Here is a 26109-nt window from a genome sequence, read left to right on the forward strand (position 1 = left end):
CTTTTCAAGCGTGTGTTTGTTGACAGATATTTAACACTGAGTGCAGCTGTGGCTGATTGGAGTTGCCAACATTTTTAAATACATTATTGTTCAGATGAAGTTGACCATGCGTTTTAATTTTTCACAGTATTTTGTATTCACTGGAGTGCTGGCGATGGTGACGTGTGCGGTGTTCCTGCGACTGAACTCCGTGCTGAAGCTGGCAGTGCTGCTGGTGATGATCGCCATCTACTCGCTGCTGACCGAAGCCTTCTACACGTCGCTGTTTGTTCGCTACGACACCGTCCACCACAACACAGAGTGAGTGCTTAGTGGAGGACATCCTCGTATATTAAATGCACTGTTTGTCTTTTTTGTTCAGGTGAGGTTTTATTCTAAGAGCAGTTTGTCACAGTCATGTGTCACGGTCCGGGCTCGGTGACCCAGGGGTTTGTGTTATTATTAATCTTTGATTTCCTCATGGTTTAGGTTTTGTTTATGTGCTTCCCTGCCTTCCTGCCCCACATTTCAGGTCTCTATGTTCTCTGTCATCCTTACCTCTGTGTTCGCGTGTTTCCTGTTTTACTTTGAAAGTCTGTGTCCTATGTCTGCTTTGCTTCCTTTGTCTTCTTGTGTCAGATTACCCCCAGCTGTGCTTCCCTCCTGTTTTCCATTCCCTCATTACTCCCTGGTGTATTTAAGCCGTGTTTGTTCCTCTGTCTGTTGTTGCATTGTACCGTCACAATGCTGTGTGTTGTCTCTGGGCTCCTGATTTCCATTGTTACCTCCTGTCAGCTCTTAGTTCCTTTGTTTCTATTTTCCTAGTTTTCTGAGTCTTAGTTCTCTAGCTTCTAGTTTTATGTTTTGCTTCTTGTATTTAGTTTTAGACTTTTTTCCAGCGAGTAAAGCTGCCGCTTTGAGTTTAGCTTTTTGTGTTTGAGTCTTGCGTTTGGGTCCTCATCCTGCCTGCCACACAGCCTAACCACGACAGAATGTGCCTGATGCCATGTGCAGTCAACTACTGGTTAGATTTAAAAAGTCCTGCTATCACTAAGTTGAAACTATCAAGGCTAAAACTGTTGTTTTTGTAGCTGGTTGTAGGCATGATTATATCTGCTGTAAGGCCGGACAGTTTCATATGGGAACCTCTCTGGATTGACTTCGTTTGTAGCCAGCCTCTAGTGGACATTAGAAGAACTGCAGTTTTTGGCACTTCCACTGAGGTGCCTGCTTGTGTCAAGGTTCAAATCAAGAAGCTCCAATGTGTTAGACAAGACAGGCGAATGTGAGGAAATGTGACCTAAATACTACGAAGGACCTGCTAAAACAAGCTAACAAAACCAAACTTTTGGGAGATTGATTTTGAGGTCCTTTGGGGAAATGACAGAAAATCTCAGGGGAAAAGAAAGTAAAGCCCAGTTTAGCCAGTATTGTTTGCTCCATATGTAGAAATCACACATATCCCTTCTTTTGTAAAAAACAACAACAAAAAACACAGATCTGTTACTAACAGCATTTTTATGTTCATTTTTTTCCTTTTACATATTTGTCACATTATTGTTCAAATGTCTATAATGACATATTTTACCAAAAAATAAATGCATTTGATTAATTGAGTATTTTGCCTGTAAAAGTTAAATATTTCTACAGCCATATCTCAATGACAATGAAATGAACTCAGAGATACATTAACGTATACCTGCATTAATCATCATCATTTTCAGTTTTAAGTCTTTAATTTTATAAATAGATCAAAAATGCGAACACTTTGACATATATAAAGAATTCGTTTAAATGAGCCTCTTTCTTGTAAAAAGCCTGCGTATTTACAGAATCCCATCCTGGCCCGACTCCCTTAGCTTGCCTGCTTTTTCATCTCCGTGACATGCCGGCTGTGTGTTGTGGGCGTGAGTTGATTTACTTCAAAGTGCTTGAAGTTTTCCAATCTTTGTGTTGTTTCTATCGTAAGTGTGCCTCTAAACTTTAAAAAGATGATGATTATTTCTACCAAAATATGCACCGAGTCGTGAGCTTGTGTTTGTTTATTTGTGGGTGTTAGAGAATCTAAAGCTTTGTATTTGTTTTCCTCTGGCATCACTGCACACTAAAGGCTGCACGCTACATTTTGCTGTCACAAGCTGATCCTCGGCAGCGAAAACAAACGAGCTGTTATTTTTCGCTTGTTTTGAGATTCTGGCTCCTAACTCGTTGTAAAGTGCCTGGAGCTCCGTCTCCACATCTCTCTGAGCTGTTGATCCTCAGCGAGCCTCAGATCAGCCTCAGATCACGCAGAACATTTGATCCTTCTACGGTCTGAGCTGAAAACAAAGAATCGTGAGATTAAGAGAAAAAAAGTGTCGTCTTTTCATATTTTGCTGCAGTTTGTGTTTAGATCTCAACTTTAATGGAGAGCAGGTTTGTCACCGGTGCTGGGTTTCGAATGTAGTTTTTGTGAAGCAATATTTAGGTTATTACAAAAGAACATGCTGTGGATCACTGTTTATCATACTACATGTTTATTTAGGTTATTAAGAAAAAGTTTTCTTGAAAATGAAAACCAGAAGAGTAAAAACTGAATGAAAATGTGACCACCTTTCATTAACAGAATGTACTCAGACAGGTTTTGCCTGGGAAAAAAAAATCAACACTAATGTAAAACTTTAGAAGAGAAGAAACATGAATAATTTATATTTGTGTTTATCAAATGGTCAGAAATGCCCAACAAATGCATCTTTAGGGTAACATAGGCTCAATGCTTTTAATGTGGATCGGTTGTATTTATGTGCATAGCCAGTAGGGGTGGATGATATAGACTCGAAGTGATCTCACGCTATCATTCACAATGATGACATTTATGACAGTATAGGCAGAAAATACAACATTTTATCGATGTTTGCAGCTTGGAGGCAGCAAAATGTATCACTGCAAACAACATAAAGGCTGTTTCTATTCTTCATTTCCAATGAGCTACTGTTACTGATGCCAGCAGCAGTATAATAGTACAATAGCAATGACACAGCATAAATCAAACATGAGTACAATAAGTGTTTTCAGTTGAAATTTTACATAACTCAAAGTCTAACATAACTACTTAAAACGTTAGTTTAACAATAACTAGAGTAACGTTATTGTCACAGTCGTGGAAGCAGACTGTGTGGAGTGAGGAGGACCCAAGTGCAGACACACAAAACGAAACTTTGATTTAACTGAGGGAGAGCCGTTTGTTGCAGGCTGGTTAAACAGTCCAAAATAAAAAGGCAAAGGCGAAACTAAACGTGAGAAAACTCTTAACGTGAACATGAAGACATGGATACATGAAAACCTAGAAACATGGCAGAGAAAGCAGGACGATCGGACAAGGAATGAAGAGAACTCACAGACTAAATGCACACAGGAAGTGATCGGGGAAAGTGGAAACATGGGGAAACAGCTGATATGAATCAACAGAATGACGCCACAGGAGAAGTGAAACTAAACACACTGAATATGGAAACAACAGACCCTTCACAATAAAACAGGAAACATTATGAGATGCAGACATGGCAAGAGGAGCAAGATTAACATATCCTCCTGAGAACGGCTTTTTATGTCCTCTGCTTTTGGTCTATAACTTTTGTGTTATTTGAGCTACCCTTCTAAGTCCTGATGTGCTCAACAGAGGACATCCTGGCCTTTTCAATAATATTTCATTTGGTTGGGTGGCCTTTTTTAGATCTAACGAGGCAGGAAATTACAAAAAAAAGTTAAACTGAGGGATACATTTTCCCTCGGTTCTCAGGAGGATATAATAAAAGTGCAGTTGAAATGTTTTCTACCTGAGGTGTTGTTTCTTGGGTTGAGCTTTTAAAAAAAGCTCTGCTTTTCAGCCATGTAACTGCAGGAGTACTTTCCATCCTCTATTTGTTCTTCCTGTCATATGGAGCACAGCTAGCGAGTGCTCCAGCAATCCTTGCTCAAGTCACTTTACTTTTGGTCTCGTATCGCCAGCTACTCATATCTCACCATCACATGCCTTTGTAGCCTGGTTGTACTTGTTTTTACGATGTGTTTTTGCCTCGTTGGGTAAAACAAGTTTATTGTTTCCATCTGTAGCTGAAATAGGTTAAGTGTCATGTTTAGTTGGAGGTATGCTCTCAACAACAAAGCCAAACTACTTCCATAGTACTGAAGAAGCTCCCCTTTTCCCTAATTGGCACTAAGTAACAAATAAAATCAGTAAGTAACAAATAAAACTCTAGAATTTCTCTGAAATTCTGGAGTTTTATTTGTTACTTACTGATTTGTTAACACAATTAATTGTTAAACGTCGACCATGACATGCCCCAAGTTTTTTTCCATTAACATGCCTGTCAAACAGACGAACAAGGGCTCCCGTTGAACAGACTCTTCTTTCTTCTCGTTCCAACAGAAACTTCCTGGGAACCAAAGAGACGTCTTTACTCCTGATGGCCATGTTCCTCCTCGCCGTGTTTTACCACGGCCAGCAGGTAAGACCACGCCAGCTTTAACTGTGTCCTAATCAGTGAAGGAATGGCAATTTACACATTTAGATTACTGATTCATCACCTATGAGTGGATTTGTTATGGGCTGGTGATTGAGTTAGAGGACTTCTTGGCTAAATATTGTTATTATCTACACCCATGCAGCTGATTTTTGTGTCTTATCAGGTGGATTAGCTTGTTTTTCTAAGCATCAAAATGTATGATTAAAGGTGACTGAAGGGCATGGATAAAAACAAAAACTGTGACGGTTCCTTTAAAGGATAGTAACAGAAATAACCAGAGTACAGTGGGCGTGAGGAACCCAGCATCTTTCCTGTTGCTATGCAACGGTCTAATTAGAGTTATCAGCTAACGTGAAGTAAAAATAACAGAAGAAGATGACAAACAGTTGGAGTTCAGATGTGTCCAAACATGATGACATAAACGGTTAACGACCTGCCACATTTAACTGGCCTCTGAGAAACTCAAAGCAAAAAACTGTCATTGCATCCTTTAAAAATGTGAATCACTCTTCCAGCTGTGGATGCTGTGGAATCTCAAATACTTTGGTTCCATACAGATGAGGTGACAGCCGTAGCTGTAAGCATTAGACATCTTTGCGTGATGACCCAGAGAAGGCAGGGGTAACATAAGACGGATGTAGCCATGGTGATGTCAGCCGTAGGTTTGTGAAGTCCTGCTGTTAATCCTTGAGCTGAGCGTTTTTGCCATCACCATCTTGGTGCTTTTGAAACCAGACCAATGAGGTGTGGATCTGACTGTGAAATCACACTCTGACTGAATAACCAATGAGCACGTCCTGTATAATCCTGCTTATGAGGAGTCTTATCCGTAACTGAGCCCTTAAACTCCTCAGTAAAGTGTTTACAGAGATCAGGGTGGAGGGAGGTCTTCTGTAGGACCTGAAGTCTTGTGTGAGCCGTATGCATCACCACCTGGCGGCCACTGAAAACAATGCAGGTTTAATGCTTGAGAAATTAACCTTCAGCCCAAAGAGGTGAGAAAGATCGGGGTGTTTAAGCCTGAAATGAGTTCTTTTGAATCCTCCAGTTCTGTATATGAGGTTTGGGCTGAATCTGCACTTTACAGGAACCTGGGTGGTGGCAAGACAGTTCTAAGCAATTTGTATTTACCTCTTCTGGGTTTCTTGAATGCGGTCCAAGTGTAAGAAAGAAAAATCACTTTGGTTAAACCTCTTGCTGCCTATAAAAGCTGTGACACAGGGCTGTGGGTAGAGAACATTTTAATAACCGAGCCTTTAAACGCATCTGTAATAACACAGGAAACGTCCTGCCAGGTTTTATGATTGCATAATAAGCGACCGGAGTGTTTCTTCAGCAAAGCAAAACTGGCACAGACCACTTTGTTTACACGTCTGATACATTATACAAGCCATTTCTATAAAGATGCAGTGAGACTCAGTGGCCTGAAGGAAACCGGTACCACTGTGCCGCTTTCATGCTCTCGCTATGGCAACCTTTGATCATGTAGTTTAGCAGCTCGGCATTGGTCAGAGACGGCCGTAATTGAAGGTCTTTTGTAGCCTCATGAAAGTAGAAAGCAGCTGTTTTTGAAGTCATGCAGTGGCGTATTGATTTTCTCTGGGTCAAACCACTTGTTTGGCAAAGCAGAGACAATGACAGCTCACAGCATGAAACACTCGCAGCGCTGAAAAGCTGTTTGTGCCAGATGCATATGGCCAAGGGAAAAGAGAGCACACTAAAAAGACTATTTACCCTTAGCAGGAAAGTCCAGCGTGCAAAACAGGATCCAGCTGTTTTTTAGTACAGTGTTGATGAACTAAGTGGCTCCGTGTTTTCTGCTAAATACTCCAAATTATCTTTGGGCAAAGTGGATAATCGCTGACAGAGGAGCACTTTTTGTTTTCATTTTTCATGCTTAAGCTCACAGCAGGGGTTAAGTTACAATTTTTGTGGTATATTTTACTGTTTCAAGTTTTAAGTTCAAAAGGCAATCTCAGTGCTTTCCTGTCTGTTTATGTTACAGTTACGTTCCAGCCAAAGACATTAAAGCAGGATTTTGTCTCAGCGTCGAGCAAGACGTGGATCCAACTCCACTAAGCATAAAAGGATCCTTAGATCCTGTACATGTTCAGTCCTTTAGTGTCCAGCCTGGAAGCTTTTCTCTGACAGTAAACACAGGCTGTCTATAACAGCTTTACATACACAATGTGATGTTTGCAAACCCTCAAGCTGGAATCTAGACTTCTGGCTTTGGCGATTCAGGAAAAGCAATCAGTACTTTTCCAGTGTGGTAACTACAGTATTGCGGAAAAGTCACTTTATATTTTACTAGGAACATGGCAAAGCAGCTAGTTATTAGAATATATGCAAACATGCATGGGTATATAATAAGTAAGTAAGTAAGTAAGTAAAATTTTATTTATATAGCACATTTCTAGATAGAGATCACAAAGTGCTTTACAAGATATAACAGATTAAAAAGACAAAATACAAACAAATAGTGCTGTCAGCGTTAATCTCGTTAAAATGACGTTAACACCAGAACCAGAACCAAAACAGAGTTTGTGCAATTCTAACAAGCTTAAAAGTCAATATTTGTTATGGCCACCTTTATTCTTCTACACAGTCTGAACTCTCTGAGCCAGCTTCCGCATCTTTCTTTAAGTAGTCTTCAGGAATAGTTCTGCAGGCTTCTTGAAGGACATTTAAAGCTCTTCTTTGGATGTTGAGATTCAATGCGGCTGAGGTCTGAGGTCTGGGGAGGCCAGTCCATGATGGGTAGTTTTGATTTTACTGGATTGGATTACTGCAGTGTTTGGGGACTTTATCCTGTCTTTCTTCTCTGTCCCCAATCGGTTGCAGCAGTTGGCCCCGCCCCTCCCTGAGCCTGGTTCTGTAGGAGGTTTCTTCCTATTAAAAAGGAGTTTTTCCTTCCCACTGTCACCTAAGTGCTTATTCATAGGGGTTCATAGGATTGTTGGATTTTTCTCTGTATGTGCTATTGTAGGGTCTACCTTACAATATAAAGCGCCTTGAGGCAACTGCTGTTGTGCTTTGGCGCTGTATAAATAAAATTGAATTGAATTTGCCATGCTGAAAAATGAACACAAAATAATCCCCGACATCACAGAAACCATGGCAGAAGCTCCGTCATGTTTTACACTTGGGGTAGAAAACACAGTTTATTTTGGGATCAAGTTTGCCGTCTGTACGAACCTGTGACCACTGACATTAACATTAATTTACATAATGCTTCAAAAAAACCTGCAAACATTTTCAATATGTTTGGACTGCTGTCAAAACACATGTCATTACCAGCATAACAGCAGGTTTTTCGCCCCCATTTTCTATCTCATTTCTACTTTGGCAGCCGCTGGAACTAGAAAATACAACTGTGGCGTTAGTAATTGCACACAGGTTGGGCTGAGATTGGAGAAATTTCCCCAAAGAGCAGCATCAAGAAGCACGGAGCAGTTCTGACTAAAACGGACCAAAATATAGTGACACGACATTCTTTTGACTCACATCCGCTCCTCTGCCTACTAGTAATCGACTCCAACAGTAATCAGAAGTCTCACGTTTTCAGAATGGCCCGTGGTTTGTGTTTGAAGCAGAGCTCCAGCAACAGAGGCACACAGTGATGAAGCAAAACAGAGGTAATAATCGTTACGCTGAACAATGGCGTAATGAAGCTCTGGAATGAGAACAGGGCTGAAAACCCACAGCCCTGTCGTCCATTGTTGAAGAAATGCATGAACACAGAGGGTGTTAAAACATTAGTTAGTGCTTCTTTCACAAAAGACACTTATTGTGCTGTGGAGAAAACCCTATTAGAGCGGAGAGATGAAGGAAACTATTTCAGCCTTTTATTCGTCTTCACAGCCTCTTTCATTACGAGAGTTGTGGTTTTATTCAGCGCTCGTTATCTCTGACTGCTGTGTGTAATGTCTTCCCTGTAAAAATTTTCTCACCTTTTCCCTTGATGGTATCTGGAGCTGCAAGTGTACAGCTCATTATGCGAGCCCGGGAAAAAAGTGCTGAAAGTTAAGAAAAAGAAAGAGTTTTTGCACATTTATACAATAAGACAAGTTAATGCATCGACTTAGCAAATTTGGCTACTATAATATGTTTTTTGTTGTAGGTGGTTGATTATTGCATCAACAGATCAGCAGAGGAAACTAAGCCAGCAGCCTTTTGCGTAATAAATTAATGGTGGAAACACTGAAGCCAGATGAGGTTGTTGTTCATGAGTGCTGCTTCCTGTCAGAGCCGTAATTACATTATCAAACACAGCAAGCACGAAGCAATTCGTTACAGCCATTCAGAAAAAGCTCTTAATTTGAAAGGATTAGGGATTCTTCTTTTTGACACTCCAGTTTTCTGCTGAATAATTTTAAGACTCGAACATTAATCAAGGCCGCACTGCTGGCAGCAATAATACAACACAAATACAAGAAGAATCAAATAATAGCACTCACGTGTAAACCTCAATTCATTACATTATTTCACTGGCTCCAATATCTTCATAAGCTTTCCCAAAATAATAAGCGTCTTTATGCTCAGTCAGTGTAAGCATCGCTCAGTCTAACAAGGATATAAAAAGGACGACAAGGACAAGGAAGTCGTCATCTGACTGCAAGTAGTTGTAGCCTCAGTCTCGGGCTGTTCAGTATAACGATATATATCGGATGACGATATGAAAAAATCTATCGTTTCATTTTACGCTATCGTTTGTTTCATGGTGTCGCAAAATAAACTGTTTACGGCAATATTTTTCATCGTTTTGATGGTCACTATAGTGAATATAACAGAAAGTTCTCTCTTTCTGTTATATTTAAAATAACCACACTACGGACGGATAAGCAACTGTTTTTACGCGTTGTCGTTAGCAACAACGACGGTAAACCCAGCGTGTGGCTCTGCTGTCCGCTTGTTTATTTTCCACCCAAGCCTTTCACAATAAAGCTGAAGATCCTGTTGAGATTTTTCAAAATAAACTGAAATGATGACAAACAGAATGACCAAAACAAAACAAATCGAGGACCTTATTTCTAAACGAGGGGCTCCCTCTGCAGCATGGACATGGTTTGGTTATGAAAAGTCTGACACGGACCTTTACTATGGAAATTATGCTGCAAACCGGTCCCCACCTCAGACTCAAACATGGCAAACCTCTTTTACCACCTACGCAAGAATCACGTGAAAGAGTATGGAAAGAGTTTATGGATGAGAAGCAAAGAAGAGCCGTCAGGTGCTCAAAGTAAACCTTAGACTCAAACATTAAAACTGGCTTTTCCCCGCAGCACGCCGTGTAATACTCACAAAGTAAATGGCGGCCGTTACAACTTATGTCTAAAAATGTATAGTTTCATGCATCGGTCAAAACACTCGACTCCAGGTACAGGACGCCCAGCTGGAAACACTTCACACAAGTCGAGTTGCCCAAAATTTACAGAATTTACAGAAAATGCTACATTTTTGTGATTTATATCGTTGTCGGGACGATAAATGTCTTATATCGGGATATGAGATTTTGGTCATATCGCACAGCCCTACCTCGGTCTTAAAACAACCATTTCAAAGTCATCAGGATCAGAAGTTCATTGCAAATGGTCCCAATAATTTTCCCAATAACAGTCACAGTCGCATAAGAGTTGGGATGTCTTAGAGTCAAGGGTAAAAACCCTCTCTGTGATGTACAATATTAATGATCTAAAATGCTGTGAAAAAGTGTTTGCCCCCTTTCCTGAATTTTTAGTTTTCAGCATATTTGTCACACTAAGATGTTTCAGGTCATCAAACTAATTTTAGTGTTAGACAAAGATAACCCCTGTAAATACAAAATACAGGTTTTAAATCAGGAGGAAAAAGGAGAGAAAACACTATCCAAACCTGGCCCTGAGTGAAAAAGTAAAACCTAAAATTGATTGTGCCACCCTTGGCAGCGAGAACTACCATCAAGTGTTTGTGATAACTGGCAATGAATCTTTCACTTCGCCGTGGAGGAATTTTGGCCGATTCTTCTTTGTAGAGTTGTTGTGATTCAGCCTCGTTGTGGAGTTTTTGAGCATCATGCTAAAGCATCTTGATCTGATTTGAGTCTGGAGTTTGACTAGGCCACTGTTTGTTTTTCTAGCCATTAAGAGTACTGGACTCCAGATTATTGTCCTGCATAACCTGAGTGATCTTGAGCTTCAGGGCAAGAACTGATGACTGGACTTTCTCCTTCAGGATTTTCTGGTAGAGAGCAGAATTCATGGTTACATCATTTATAGCAAGTTATTTTTACATCGGATATAACGAGATGCAAACTTTCCAAAAAGTTCCAATTTCCTTCCATCAGTCTACAGAATATATTCCCAAAACACTTCGGGATCATCAAGATGTTTTTTGGCAAATGTGATATGAGGCTTTGTCTCCGTTTTGGTCAGCAGTGTTTTCTCCCTGGAACTCTGTCACAGATGATATTTCTGCCCAATCTCAAGAACTCTGACCTTAAGTGAGGCCTGCAGTTCTTTTGAATTTGTTCTGGTTTCTTCTGTGACCTCCTGGATGAGTCGCTGATGAGCTCTTCAGTAAGCCAGCCTCTCCTGCGAGGGTTCACCACTGTTCCAGGTTTTCTCCATTTGTGGACGAAGAGATTCCAGCGAACCACGGTGAGAGACAAAGCCTTAAAAATGGCTTTGTAACCCTTCCATGACTGATAGTGATTTTGTTTCTCAGCTGTTTCTTTAGATTGTGGCATGATGTATTGTTTTGAGATCTTTTACCCTACCTCTGTTTATTGATTATTGGATAACTTCTAAATAGTTTTAGACAATAATCTGGCCTGGGTGTGGCTAGTGAAAATTCTGTTAATGATTTAACAAGAAGAGCAATTACTTTTTCAGATAGGGCCAGGTAGGTTTCAGTAGCTGTTGTCCCTTAAAAATGAAAAGCAAAAAGAACTGCAGTTTGTATTTACTCAGGTAATTGTTGTCTAACATTAAAATCTGATGATCTGGAACAGTTAAGTGTGACAAATATACAGAAAACTAAGAAATCAGGAAGGGTGTAAGTACTTTTTCATGCTCCCAAGCTCAAATATTCAAGCAGCTTTGATGTGGCAGATTTTTGAGCTTCCTGACAAAACCCAACGAGAGATTTGTGCCTCCTCCTGGTCTTCAGATGGGATCTTGCTTTGTTAGGCAAACGTGTAAACCAGTCCACTATGGAACCACTTTCACGTACAAAATGACATTTTTTTAAATTAAAAACTAATCGAGGGCTTATTGTCATTTCCAACAATGCGTTGTGAAGATTTCCAGGTGGTTGGAGCATAAAGGATAAAAGCCATTATTCTGACCTCACACTGAAGGCCAGTCATTGGACCACGTATGATTTAAACCAGAGTAGCCATCAGCCATGTCTGTCCCCCCTCTCCAGCTAGATTTAGCTGAAAGAAAAATGACAGGATTATTGTTTTTATTTTATTTGTTCGCCTAAATCTTCTTTGTTTAACATCCTCATACATTTTAATGCTCGTCGGGTTGTTGGGCTGTCACATTAAGGTATGTAACTGTATAAATGGAGATTACCTGCAGTAACCACAATGTGTGAGGTGACTGCAGCTCCTGTACTGAGTAACGTGTTCGTTAGAACAGGAGAGCGAGGTATTTTCTGTACAGTTAACAGAAGCCATCGGTGAACAGCGGAGGTCATGTTGGCTAACGGCGAAGCGACCCGCTCTTTCACCGGGCGCCATCTCATTATCCCACCGACTAACGGGGCTGTCAGGCTTTGCATTCGTAATTAGAAAAACAGAAAATGAGATTGAAGTTTTTGTATTCACTCATATGATTAAGTGACTAATTGTTACCGCGATTAATCACAAAACGGTTTCCGCTGAACGCTGGAAAGAGTCGCTTAAATCCTCGCAGGCTTTTCAGCCGGCCCTCAAAATTAGTTTTTTTTTCTTCCTCTCATCTGCAAGTATTAAGTAAATGGTGGTGACTTTTGTTTGTCTCTAATGTATTCAAATGACTTGGTATTAACTGTGCATTCAAAACATCGGTTTGTGTTGCTTATTAGAATCCTTTTTCTGAGCTTCAGATTGATCGCACCCTCATGTTTTACATAATTGATCTGGCTTTTAGCAGATTTTTTAATTTAGCCGCCTGATCCAGAACTGCGGCTCAGCTTTTTCATCATCTAAATGAAATAAACAAAAGACTTTCCCCTGAACTTTGGTTGCACGTTTAAGCAGTTAAGTGATTAACAAGTGCCTGTTTAGGCTCGGGTGAGAACACAGACAGGATATGGATTTCCTGTTTTTTGGAGGTTGGGGAAGATTTGGGGAATATGTGGAGAATAAATAAATACATTTTTATTTTTAGGTATAACAGATAACAAGGATAAGGATGGTTGGGACCATTTCTCTCTCAACTTCCATCACATATGACTAAATCTCAGAAAACGTTGCACGGCTGCGAGGGTGTTTTCATCAGATATGATGGACACCGTCGGTAATGTAAGTAAACGACCCAACCTGAAACCAAGTGATAAGACCACAAAAGAGAAGCACAGAAGCATCTCATGTTAAATAAGCAAAGAAACGTGTGGTTTCATCAGGTCCCATCATCCTGAGGCCTTTGGTTTTGCTGTTCTGCTTTATAAAGATCATTCTCCTTGTTTGTCTCTCTGTCTTTTTGTCCCTACCTGATCCCCATTATCATGGTGCACTTTCCCTTCTTTGCTACATGCCTTCATTTTCCTTTAGCTTCCATCAGCTCCTTATTAAAGCTCACATTTTGTTGGCTCTACTTTTCAGTTTTGGGGTGTCTTTATTCCATTCCTCTTTAGAATTTTAACAAAAGTAGAAGAAAAGAAAAAGATTTTCAGGGTCCTCTCCTTTGGTCTTATTATTATTCTCTGTTGCAGGTTTGATTTCTAAAGACCCAGCGCTCTGAGTATATCACTCTGTAATTTGATTCACAATGTTTGCAACTCATGACTTAAAAAACTGATTTTCTTTGACTTTTTCTTTTCTTTTACCAGCAGGAGAAAACAATACAATTACTTTAGTGATTGTATTGATATTTTCTTGCTGGTAGAAGAACAGCCAGAAGGCATAAACATCATTTTAATCCAGTCCTCTCCACATCGAACATCCAAAATGTCTTGTTTTGTCCACGGCCTCTAAAATAACTTGTTGTTAATATATCTATGTACATTTATGCCAGATGTTGTGCTTTTTTGAAGCTTGTCTGTGTTTAAATCTTTTGTGGGAAAAGCAATCATATTACTATGTTTAGTACCGAGGAGATGGTGGTGTTGGGCTGCCACAAACGATTATTTTGATAGTCGACTAATCAGATCATCATCCACTGAACGTAAAACTACAGCTTATTGCACCAGCAGCATCTGCTCTTATATAACTATCATTACCTTACAGCTTTAAGTGTTTAAGGTCTGTGCTAACTAAAAATAAAGACAAGATGATAGTTTATTAAATTTTAATGAAATTTGCAGATTGTTTCAGTGAAGTTTAATAAACTCCTTGCTATCTAAAATATAACAGGACACCGGAGTAAATTCTCGAGCATCTCACACTTCTGATAATCAGCTGTCTGCTTGACGTTTATTCCGCTGTGTAAAAACTATAACTTTAATCTCAGACAAACCGATTTACTCAGGAACAAATAAAATACTGAAAAAAAGGCAAACAATAACATTTTTAAGTTATCTAAGTGACTCATATGTCATGTTTAACCTGAGTAGCGATAGACAGCGGTGGGTTTGAAAACGATTTGCCGGGAGTCCGGTGTTCTCACGGCTCTAGTGACCTAGCCCCCGGCTCACTATCGAGCTAGTGGGTAACAGATGTCTCCGAAAACGTCGGAGCGCTTTTGAAAATATGTGGTGTCCTGATAAACTGAGCAGATATTTGAGGTTTACACAGCTACATTCTCGCCTGAAAATATGTTAAAAGTTTTTTTGTGACCCAGAAAGAATAATGAGTAATATTAAAACTAACTAGCTGCCGCCATTGTTGGAAACTGAGCTGGGCTGCGCTATGAATTCTGGGACAAAGCTGCTTCTTCTTCGGGGTTTAACAGCAGCTGGCATCCTTGTACGTGCAGTGCTGCCATCTTCTGTTTCAGTCCGTTATTACACTCTTAAATCCTGCTACTTATTCCTGCGTCTTTTGGGATCTTACAAAGCTTCAAACGACGCGTCGACTATTAAATCAGTCGTCGACGATTTTGATAGTCGACTAATCGTGGCAGCCCTACAGTGGTGTCAGACGACGTATATTTTCATTCACTTCTTTTTGACGATTTAGTTCCTTCGGTGAAGTTTAGATAACTTGAGGTTAGACTGAAGAAGACGAGTTTCAACCCGTGGTCTTCATTGTCAAAATCAGACAATTTGTATGTCGAGCCAACCCCCTGAAGCTGAGCTTCAAATCTCCTTAACAGCATGCAAAAGTATCACGCTATTTCAGCCTTGACTTCAGAACGAGGGCAATAATTAGGCATGGCCGTAAGGGGTCACTTGTCAGGCAAACATCAGCGTAGGTTGTTTTAATTGTGTGAAGAAGCAGCGCTGCTGTTTTTCTGCTGAAGAGTGCCTTGTTTGTTTAAAAAAAATAAGCCTGTGTGTAGATTTGGAGAACTGGGCTATGCAGTTTGGTGAAGCTGTGTTCAAGTCTCTGTATTTTAACCCTTTAAAACCGGTCAGAGCAGGCACGCTCCGTTTTGCGTAACTATTTTTAAATCCCGGCAGCACTGCAACCACGTGAGCTAGCGCAATAATTGTTTTTGCATATGAAACCGGAGGAGTTGTACTTACATCTTATGGCATCAGCTTGACCTCGGTCACAGTTTCCTTCCACATAAAGCTTTGCAAAAACTGCATAAAAAGCACTTGCAGCAAAAAAAACCATAATATTCCAGAAACAGGCTTTGCCGATCCGATCAGCTGTTCATAACACTTCCTACGTCCATCAGCACAAACTATCGCATGTCCGTTATGTCCTGCCCGAAACTGGAAGTGACGTCATTGTCGCGGAAATGTAGTTTTTTACCACCAAGGCCTCATGAGCCTATACTGGTGTTTTTAAAAGTTATGTTTGACTTTATGACTTTCTGTGTCGTTTCTGGGATGCTTAGGACTCATATTGCACTGCTGGAAATTGTTTATTTTGATGCATATGCTGTTTTTTTTTGCAAATTTGCACTATAATATTTATTTTCGTTTTTCCTGCAGTGTATAGAAATTGGTGTATTTCAAAAATAAAACTATGAAGACACTCAAAATAAATTTCCTGTGGTGGGAAACTTGTTTGTGCAACTTTTTTGTATTTACAGTTTTGAGGGATAAACGTCTTAAATTTCTCTAACTAGAAATATATGTTAAAAAACAAAAACGATTTTCAATTTTTTTGTAGTTTATTGCAATTTTTTGCAATTTATGTAATTACTATGCACTTAATGCATGCATATTATTAACATTTAGGCTGTAATGGTTGTATTGATGTATAGCAACTTGAAATGCTCCCAAAAATGGCTCCACAGCATGTAAAAATATAATATAAGCTCTGGCGGACTTGGTTCTATGGTAGGTCTTAAAGGGTTAAAATACATCAAAATGGTTTACTGATATCAGATCTCATACACTGGATGTTTGAGCTGGTATATGCACAAAGTACAGTAAAATTATGTCGGGCCAAAGAAGATCTTCTCTGCACATGAAACAGATGAAGTGTTTAATCTGCAAACAGCCACAATGGCATGAATGATTAAAAAACACATTAATAACTCATCCAAATGATTTGTTTAGTAGCCTGAATGAATTATACGAGTGCAAGCATCCACTGGTGCTAGAGCACACAGTGGCACTCCGAACTAGGGTTTCTGATTTGTGACAGTTACTGATCTGAGGTGCTCTGCCTTCATTTTTCTGTCTTCAGTTGGAGTACACAGCACGACTGGACTTCCTGTGGCGTGTCCAGGCCAAGGAGGAGATCAACGAGATGAAGGAGCTGCGAGAACACAACGAGAACATGCTGAGGAACATCCTACCCAGCCACGTGGCCCGACACTTCCTAGAGAAGGACCGGGACAACGAGGTCTGTGCAAAAACCCGCTCACACCAAAAGTGGTTATACGAGTGGTTTTGTTGGTTTTTAGCAAAAAAGCGGTTGAGTCGATCTGGATCTGGAGGTGGGGAAAAGTTCTTTGAGTCATTTCGTCACAAATACACATCAAATTGAAATATGAAAAATTGAGAGGCCTCCAGTAAACCAAAACCTTTGTGATATCAGCAACTGCTAAATAACGGTAATCAAATTTTCATTGGCTAGCTGGTTGGTGTCTGGGAATATGCTAGCAACAAATCGCCAGAGGGATCCGCACCCAGTCTCTGGGCCTGTGTGACTGTGGCTTCCTGTAAGTGGGTGCTCTGGTCACAGATCTAAGCTCTTGACGGGCACTTTGTTTTTGCAGTCATACTGGTCATGAGACAGAATGCAGGTTTCAGACATGACGTCTGTGTTTTATATACACTATGTTTTTTTCCTGTTCCTCTTTCTCAGTATTGTATTAACAACATATTTGGGGGGTTCAAACTAAAAGTGGTCTCACTTAAAATGAGTTATAATTTCTTAATATAACTGCACCGTTACAGTTATTAGGATGCAGTGGGTCAAGGCTGAATCTGATTGTAGGGTGGATGCTTGCAGCAGACGTTTTGGGTCATTGTACTGTTGTCAAATTTTATTCTTCTCTTGATTCAGAGTAAAGTACCATTTCCAGATCTCAGTTCTCTCAGCTAGCATTTGTGAATCACAGCCTGTTAATTCAATTCAATTCAATTCTTTATTTATTTGTCACATGTAGTTATAGCTGGTACAACATACAGTGAAATGTTTTTTCTGGCTAAAAAAGTACTCCCCCCGACTGTGCAAACATGCTGTTATTACCTTCAGGAATGATGAAGTAGACACAGGTTGTTTTTTAGGCCACTGACAACTCGAAAGATTAATGTTTTCAGTAACCTGTCAGCAAACGATAGGTCACATCTGAACATTGGACTGACTCAATATTTAGTGGTTTTATAAAGCAGCGTCTCCTTTGCACGCTTCGCCTCATTTTTTTCACCACAGACCTGCTGAAAAATGAGTCCCCTGTGTTCATTACAGTTCGTTCGCCGAGTCTCGGTCTTGCTGCCTGCAGAGAAAAGAAAAGGCAGTGTAATTGCTTTTCAAAGACTTTACAAAGTGAGAATTGGTGGGGCGGTTCATTCAGCCAGAAATCTTTAGAGACCTTTTTTTTTTCCAACCCATGCATTCGATTTGATTTTAATAACATGTTGTCTGTCTGTCAGCACACATTGATTTCTGTCTCTGGCACAGCGGTGACTCAGCTGCCCCAACTCTGCAGAGAATTAAACTTTTCACAGTCACTTTTTGTTCACCTTATCGCTGCCGCTCTTCTTCTGGTGCTTTTAATTGTCCCCAAGGGGAGATAAAACGAGAGCACAAATTTACACTCAGACTTACCACTAAATACTCGTTAGTAACAAACTAATAGAATTTAACTCAAGATTTGTATCACACAGCAGGTCGTATGATTAGAAAGATAATGCCAGTAAAAATGCTTTCAGTGACTTTCAGTGCAGGTGAAGCTTCCAGGCAGCTGCAGCAGCTGCTGTCTGCATGCCTGTCAAAGAGGCCACGCTGCTTACTTTAAACTTTCACAAAATCCAAACAGGTGAGTTAAAGATCACTGCATCATCACAAAGGAGAAATTTAGCTGTAGAGGCTGTAAACCTGTAATTTGATCATGAATTGGTTCTCGCACAAACACAAACTTATTTATTAGGAAATTAGTGATACATAAGTGACAGTCTAATAAAACAACAGAATTTCAGTCACTGAAACAAAAGCACAAACCTGCCACATGGTCTGTAGCAAAAAAAAATCAACATTAGTTATGAAAAATCCTCCAAAAAGCACCAACAGCACAAACACAGCGGTGAGATCCAGTTTAATGAGCCAAGGTGAAGCCAGGCCAAGACAGTGAGCGGGTACAGCTGCACACATCTGGACAGCTGTCAGTCAAAGCAGCCCTGCCCCCAAGTCCACTATCCAGTTGGATGAGTTATAAATAATAAACCATCATCACAGTTATTATATGACACTTTTTAAAAAATATATTTATACAAAGAATCAAATACACACAATGAAAGAAAATCAATGGGTGGAGAGATGTTATATAAAGGATTAATAGCAAAAGTCACCTTGATAAGCAGACATCAAGCATACAGTTGCAGGAAGAAATTCTCCAGATTATGACCCATCTTGCAAGTCCAGGAGAGTAGGGCTGGGTATCGTCACTGATTTCTAGAATCGATTCAATTCCGATTCACAAGGTCCCGAATCGATTCGATCCACAATTCGATTTAATTCGATTCGATTCGATTCGATTTAAATCTGGGAAATTTTGACAGTCGGAAATATAATTCAGATCAGAACATTTACATATTTTTGTATCTATAAAAAGGAAGCTGACACTCGCAAGACTTTATCCAAGGTGTGAGCATCACAGCAGATGCCTTTGTGTCAAAGTAGCTGAAGATAAAACACAGAAAAACATGAAGGAGATTTTCCTGGCCTGGGATTTTATAAAAATATTCTGCAGTACATCAAAAACGAAAGAAAACCATTAATTAATGAACATTACCTCTGACGTTACAGCGGTTTTATTAGAGACACGGCTAAGCATTTTGCATTTTGAATAATTTTAAAAAGTTTCAATTTGTTCAGTATTGAACAGCAGAAATGAGGTTTTCTTTTCGGAAGAATGTAAAAGGGAAAAAAACAGCTGCCGACAGCGCTGTAAGCAACAGTAGACTTGTGCATAACAAGCAAGCGAATAATGAAGAAAGCGAAACTGTTCGAGAGAGAGAGAAGGGGGGGGAGGGAGAGAGGGGGAGAGAGAGAGAGCTGCACATCGCAATGGAAGCAAAACAGTAAAAGAATTCATGACGATGTTTATGTGAAGCGTTTGGATCTTCTTTTGCTGCTGGTTCGGTCAATATTGTTTGGAGAGAGATCAAACTAACAGATTTAGAATCACGCATAAAGGGCGTGAACACAAAGCGCGGACCCGGATCAGCGAGCTGTCGGCTTTCAGCCCCGACTGTGAGAAAGGCGACATCTAACTGATTCTGATCCGCTGTGTGATTAAGTCTATGTGCAGAATCCCTGTACCTGCTCTCATTTACTGTTTGGAGGTTCTTGAAATTTTGTGAGATGTCACCAGAGATTCTGGCATTTCGGACAAAATAAATTTATATTAAAAAATCGATTTAGGATTTTAATGAATCGATTTTACGTTATCCAAGCCAGAATCGATTTTAATCGATGAATCGATTATAAAAACCCACCCCTACAGGAGAGGTTTCCAGATGCCCTGAGAACTGCTCAGAGACTTCCCTTTGCAGCAACGAATCTTTTTGGAACAAGGAGGTGATGGGGATTTCCATTCTTGTAAGATTTGCCTCTTTGCAGCAATCGTCCCTATCCCCGTGTTTCCTTTGGTGAGATGGAAGTGGCCTATCAGAGGAGCCAAAGGTGGCTAGGGTGCAGTCTAGTTGGCCCAGGCCTCCCTCAGACGGTTGGCATTAACCGGAATAACAAAAACTTTGGCGAACTGGGAAATCAGAGGTTTAGAGGTTGGTTGACCAAAAAAGATAACAGAGAATATGATTTTTAGGTTTAGCGTTAACATCGGGGATAGACCCACGCATAAATGTCTAATTTGTAGATACTGAAAAAGTTTGAGCTGAAACAGCGCAATCCCCTCCTTTTCCCTTTGACACTTTTTAACTTGAACACTATCCCTTGTGATAAAGCCACCGTGTTGATATATCGATCAGAGATTATTACGTTAAGGTTATCTGTGTTTTTGCTTAAAGTGCAGGAAGAGGTGACAACAAAACAGCTTCTTGATGCTGTTTTTCTTCCAGTCGTCCATTCTTCGTCGCTCTCCTTCACCAGCTCAGTAATACCTGATGCCACTGGTCTGCAAACACACCCGTTATCACTAGTCCTTTCAAATTACTGTATTGTCCTCTCTTGCCTCCTTGATGATCAAATCTCCAATGTTCCTTTGCCTTCCAAACAAAGGTCGAGCAACCTATGAATTATGAATGTCAGGAGAGGAGAGCCGATATCATTCTGCTTCTAATTAAAAAGGACACGATTAAAAATGCATCCATTAGAATAGTTTGACTTCTAATCACTTGTTGCATTATTAATCAGGATGTTTGTTGTTCTGTGATTTAGATACCAGAGCACTGGGTTATTAATAGGCTCCCACACCCCTGAGGAGGTTTTGATGATCTTTGGAATCAATTAAAACTCAGCATCATTTATTCCACCAGGTAGCTTCGTTTTTTTGAAGGTTTTATTCCTGAGTGTGTCAGTCGCTTACTAAATGGCACTTCAGCAGAATTTAATCTGTTAAATTTCAGTAACAGCTTCAGTCAAGTTTTTATTTTGACACCACATTTTTAGTTTCTTATTCTCGTCAATTCATGGATCATTTCTGAATTCTTCTTCGTCTTCTAGTAAAGCTTTTATTTTGAAACATTTAGAGGAAAATCGTATAGAATCAAAAAGGATCCCAAAGTAAAGTTGAAGTGAATGATTGAAATGCAACAAAGTGTTTGAAAGCAGAGTGGCTGGAAACACACTGAGAGCTGTCATGCAAATTATGGCGTGTTTCTGAACGTCTTCGAGGCGTTTCGAGTACAACTGTCAGCGTTGGAACATTAAACTCACGCCAAATTTCATAATGACCCAAGTGGAAAATGGAGTGGAAAGTGAGGAAGTGGAAGTGGAAAAATGAATAAATGTGACTTCAAGGAAAGACAGAAAAACATATCTGTAGAAACAAAGGTTTGCTGCTTCAACGACACTTGTTTGTTACAGACACTTGTGCATCAAGCTAAGTGATTGGTTGATCCAAATATTTTTGGCAAAGGAAAAAGAGGAGAAGAAAATGATGGTCTTAAATAACATCTTTGCCCCTGTTTTTAGACTAAAAGTTCCTGACACCTCCCCCATGTTTTAATGTCATCATGGCAGCAGACATGCTGCATCAGTGCCGGGGCAGCCAGCACTCGTCCTAAAGCATGCGGCTAACCGCGCGCTGCCCTCCGAGTTCTTAGTGCTTGGAATTCTTTTGCCTGGAGGCCTTTCTGAGGTAATCTCAGAAACTACTGCATCTGACTTCAGTGACTCATAAAAGACAGTTTCGGATCAACATCAGATCTATAGCTCGAGCAGAACTTGGCTCCTGGAATTATGATTCTAAGCTGTAGCTGATCATCACGATGAGATAATCAAACAACAAACTGTAGATAGACGGAACATCTCTCTGCTTTAAATCAATGTTAACATTTTTATTTGGGGGTTTTTGTCTGTACTTTGGAGGCATAAGTCGCCATATTTGTATGAGAGAGTGATGGTGCAATGCTAAATGCATACACGAACCCAGCAGCAAGTCATTTGATATGTTATTATTTTATTATTTTTATTTTTAGCACAATTCAAAGTAAATGATGACTGCAGCATCAGGAAAGGGACAAATCAAAATGCATAACACTGATGGTCACCGCTAAAGCCAGACATGAATATGTTGGGCTCAACGTGAGTGTCCACCGAGATTACAACGTCAAGTAAAGTTTAGAGGTAAACAGCACTGAGAGCACAGTGAGGATAAGTGAAAGATATCAACTTGTAAATTTACATGATTGAATGATTTACTGAGGCAGTGCTCTCCATCGAAGACAGAAATGATGCAAACATTGCCCCCCAGCTATATGAAATTCCACACACCTCGAAGCAGAAAACGTGGTTAACAAACAACACTGATAACCATTTATGTGATCGCCACCATCTCCGCCTGGGGTTTTAGGGATTGTTAAAAAAGCTAAAGAAAGCCCGGCTCTGTCGAACTGGCTCCACAGTACACCCCACTGAAATGTACATGTTGTGCTGAAATAATTAAATTTCATTTCTTCAGGGTTTGACATAACTTGGCTAAATATAGGTTATTCTAATCCAAAACATTATGATGTTTGTGCATCACCCAAACCTCTGTAAACGCCCGGAGATGCACAGTATAAAATATGATGTCAGAGTTGCTGTCACAGCCCGTAAGCATCATCCTCAGCAGTGTAGCCCTGTAGTCTGTGTTTGTGTTTTACATTCCAGTTTAGCTCTCATACATTTTATTATTCTTAACCCTTATCAAGATTTTTATTTCTTTATTTAATCTAATTAAAAATTTGCTCAATGGGATGAGAAAGGTCTTTTTTTTCTTCAGATCACAGATGCATGATCCAATTTAAGTACTAAAGTGAGCTGAATACTTAATTGGAGGTGATGGAGTGTTGATGGTGGAGCATTACTGCCTTTAGTCACCCATCTTTCTATTTAGTATTAGAAAACTCCTCCTGAAGTATGTTAGGGAGGCTTAGTTTGCAGGAAAAAGTAAAGCCCAAACAAACCTCGGAGCTCTGGCTGCCCTGAAAAGGCACCGGGAATAACCGAGCAATTAAATTAGTTCGACTTTTACTGAGTTCCACTTTGAAGGCGCTGACATTTGACTGAGCTCATTAAGCGTGTATGATTTCACAATAAAGTCAAAGGCTTATTTTTATAAGTGTGTAATTACATTAAAATGATAACAGACAGAGAGAGTCACCCAGCTTCTCCTGAATTATTACCTCCAAATGTTGAACTCTGGACAGACGTTATGTTTTCTAGCTCATCATTAAAATGCCTCCATAATGGCACAAAGAGCAACTGCGTGTGAGGACATGCTACTGCATGTCAGCACGCCTCCCGCCCGGTCACGTATCAACAGTGCCCCCTAGTGATGAGCACTGTGTAATGCACAAAACTGTAAGGTAATGATTGCTGCTGTGCGGGCTTTTCGGTGCTTTGTTTTAAAGCTCCAAAAAGTGTTTTACCTCCAAACTTCCTGTCAGGGATATGATTGACTACAGCTGACAGCTGCTCTGTGGAAACATAGAAAGGCTTTATTTGAGAGCACTCACCAACACAGAGACTATTGGAAAAATCCAAGGAGCTCAGTGCAGGTCTGAGAAAGTGTCATAATCCAACATCATCCATTCAAACAACGGCACAGGTTTTATATGACGTGTATCCTCTTAGTTTATTTTGATGGTCCAAGACAATCCAGGAAGAACTGAGGCCTCCAGAACATCACCATCTACCGTCAAGTGAGTCACATCACCATGAAGTGAGAGAAGCCCCTGATACTATTAACTGCAATTATTCAGCTCCACAAACTGCACCAATCAAGCTGGTTCAAATCAGCTGATGAGTCGTTATCTTCATTGGCAAATATTGCACATGTCACACTATTTAAACTACACGTTGCTTTTGCCTCTGCAAGCCACTTTGCAACCAACCTCCCCTCAGTCCCTTTCTGTGACTCCCTCTCTCCTGATGTTTTTGCCTCTCAGCTTGAACTTTAACTAAAGTGTTCTTGAGAGAGCTAAAAAGCGGACGATAACCTGGAGCACAGTCTGTTCTATTACAGTTCTCTGTTAGTGTCTTCCCTTAGATATTACAAGTGGAGTGCCCAACACCAAAGTTTAATTTCTGTTTTCATTTACTGGAAGAAATTCAGAGGGGATGAAAGTGGGGCAGTGTCACATTTGTCTTGTGTAAAGTTTCACTCAATTCTCTGGAGAGTAAAGCAATGATCGACCTGCTGCTATAATGTCATCTGTCAGCCAGACGATTGTTTGAATGCGTGGCCAAATTCACCAATGCTTGGTTCTGCAGTATCCATAGAGACACAAAACAAGTGACTGAATGAAGTTATCTTGTTTGTGATTCAAGAAAACGTGACACCGTGAGCTCACTCGTGACGTGTTTACCCACAGGAGCTGTACTCGCAGTCCTACGATGCCGTGGGCGTGATGTTTGCCTCCATCCCAGGCTTTGCTGACTTCTACTCCCAGACCGAGATGAACAACCAAGGAGTTGAGTGCCTGAGGCTCCTCAATGAAATCATCGCTGACTTTGATGAGGTGAGACTGCAGATTTTCAAGTGTGCCCACTTCTGCTTCAGACAAACATTTTAAACATGCAGAGGACCGTCTCTGATGTCAGCATCTTCTGTTTTTCATGAAAAGCAGATCACTTCACAGCGGGTTAATCCGAAGCCAGAAACAACGAGCACACTCACATACGTGCACAGGTTATCAACAAGCACTGATTTCAGACAGAAACGCACCCGCACAGGAAATAAACACCACAGACACAAAAGCTTGTGGGTTCCACTGATATGAACCCAGATATTAGCTCTCATCCTGTATTGATTTAGCTTTCATGATACAGGGAGGATTTTTAAGCTTCCGTGGCAGCTGCTCCAGACTTTCTACACGAGTTCAAAACAGACTGAAGTACAGAATTACTGCGACTGATCCACCAAAGCAGAACTGTAGAAACAGTTACCTTGTTGCATCAGCAAGAAGGAACCTTCAAATGAGAAGAAACCAGTTGATAAAAGAGCTGCTCAATAAGTCTCCATGCGTCAGATTCAGTGTGAGTTAGGATGCTTTTTGGTTCCCTGTGGACAGAGTTGAAGTCTACAGGAACTCGTGGTCCTGATCAAGCCTCTGAACCGAAGTCTCTGACAGAAAATGTCAAAGTCTCCTAATAAGCGCAGAGACAGGCAGACACCAGCTGCGCTCTCTGCTGCCTCGGGCCACAATCCTCACTCACTTTCCCTCAAAACAAGAACAGACCTTGCAGTATGAGCCCACGGCAGAGGGGCTCTCACTGCAGATGACAAGATCAGAATAAATGGCTTCGTTTTAGGGGACAATTAGCAAAGAAGTGAGTAAGATTTATTCATCAGTCTTAACAGGAGAAGACCGCTGTGTAATCCATTTATTTCAACAAAGTAACTGAATTCTAATCATCACCTATTTAAACAGTAACTGTAACAAAATGCAGTCACTCATATTTTGTATTTTAAATACGTAATGCCGGTACATGTATTCTGCTACTCCCCAAAACCGCATTTCATGTTTGGTGACACGTTGTGCTTTATTTAGTCATGTCTCAAATCTTGTTGTAATTTGTGGTTTTGTTTAGTATTGCAATATGCAAACAAATACTGCTACTTGCCAGATAGTAGAGTGGAAAGCCATGGAAAACAAAATGAGAAAGCTGGAACAGGTATCGACTTTGATGAAATGCTGCCTGCTGAGGATTTGTGTGTTTACCAGCCAAGAGCAGCTCTGACAAAGACAGAGGCTGACAGAGTGAGGAGGAAATAGCTGTTGCCACATCAGCTTAGTAATTTACTCAACTTATCTTCACATAGTGCAAAAGCAGAAACACAGTGATGTTCAGTTCAGTTTTTTAATTCAATTTAACCAGTAACATGAACGATTATGTCCCCGAAAAAGGTTCCTGGGAGAAAAAACATCACGGAGCCCAAACTCCGTTATCCATGACAGGCGGTGGCAGATGGAAGGATTAACAGAGCTGGAGCTTCTTCACTTGTTGTGGCTTCGGAAGTAAAATATTTGCAAGAACAAG

General features: G+C 40.3%; 1 protein-coding gene across 2 annotated transcripts in view; it reads left to right on the top strand.

Annotated features, from left to right (window-relative positions):
• The window catches only part of adcy8 (adenylate cyclase 8 (brain)), a 117944-nt gene that overhangs the window by 89568 nt on the left and 2267 nt on the right, over positions 1-26109 (top strand). For both annotated transcript variants that reach the window (XM_085440391.1, XM_085440390.1), the window contains 4 exons: positions 128-300; positions 4388-4466; positions 16420-16578; positions 24441-24587. In XM_085440391.1, the coding sequence (XP_085296517.1) occupies positions 128-300; positions 4388-4466; positions 16420-16578; positions 24441-24587 (558 nt within the window). The remainder of the gene's footprint in view (positions 1-127; positions 301-4387; positions 4467-16419; positions 16579-24440; positions 24588-26109) is intronic.

The sequence above is a fragment of the Copadichromis virginalis genome, linkage group LG18, assembly GCF_057382275.1.
Source record: "Copadichromis virginalis isolate Kocher_CV1m ecotype Utaka linkage group LG18, C_Virginalis_male_GT1.1, whole genome shotgun sequence".
In the NCBI taxonomy this organism is placed as follows: Eukaryota; Metazoa; Chordata; class Actinopteri; order Cichliformes; family Cichlidae; genus Copadichromis; species Copadichromis virginalis.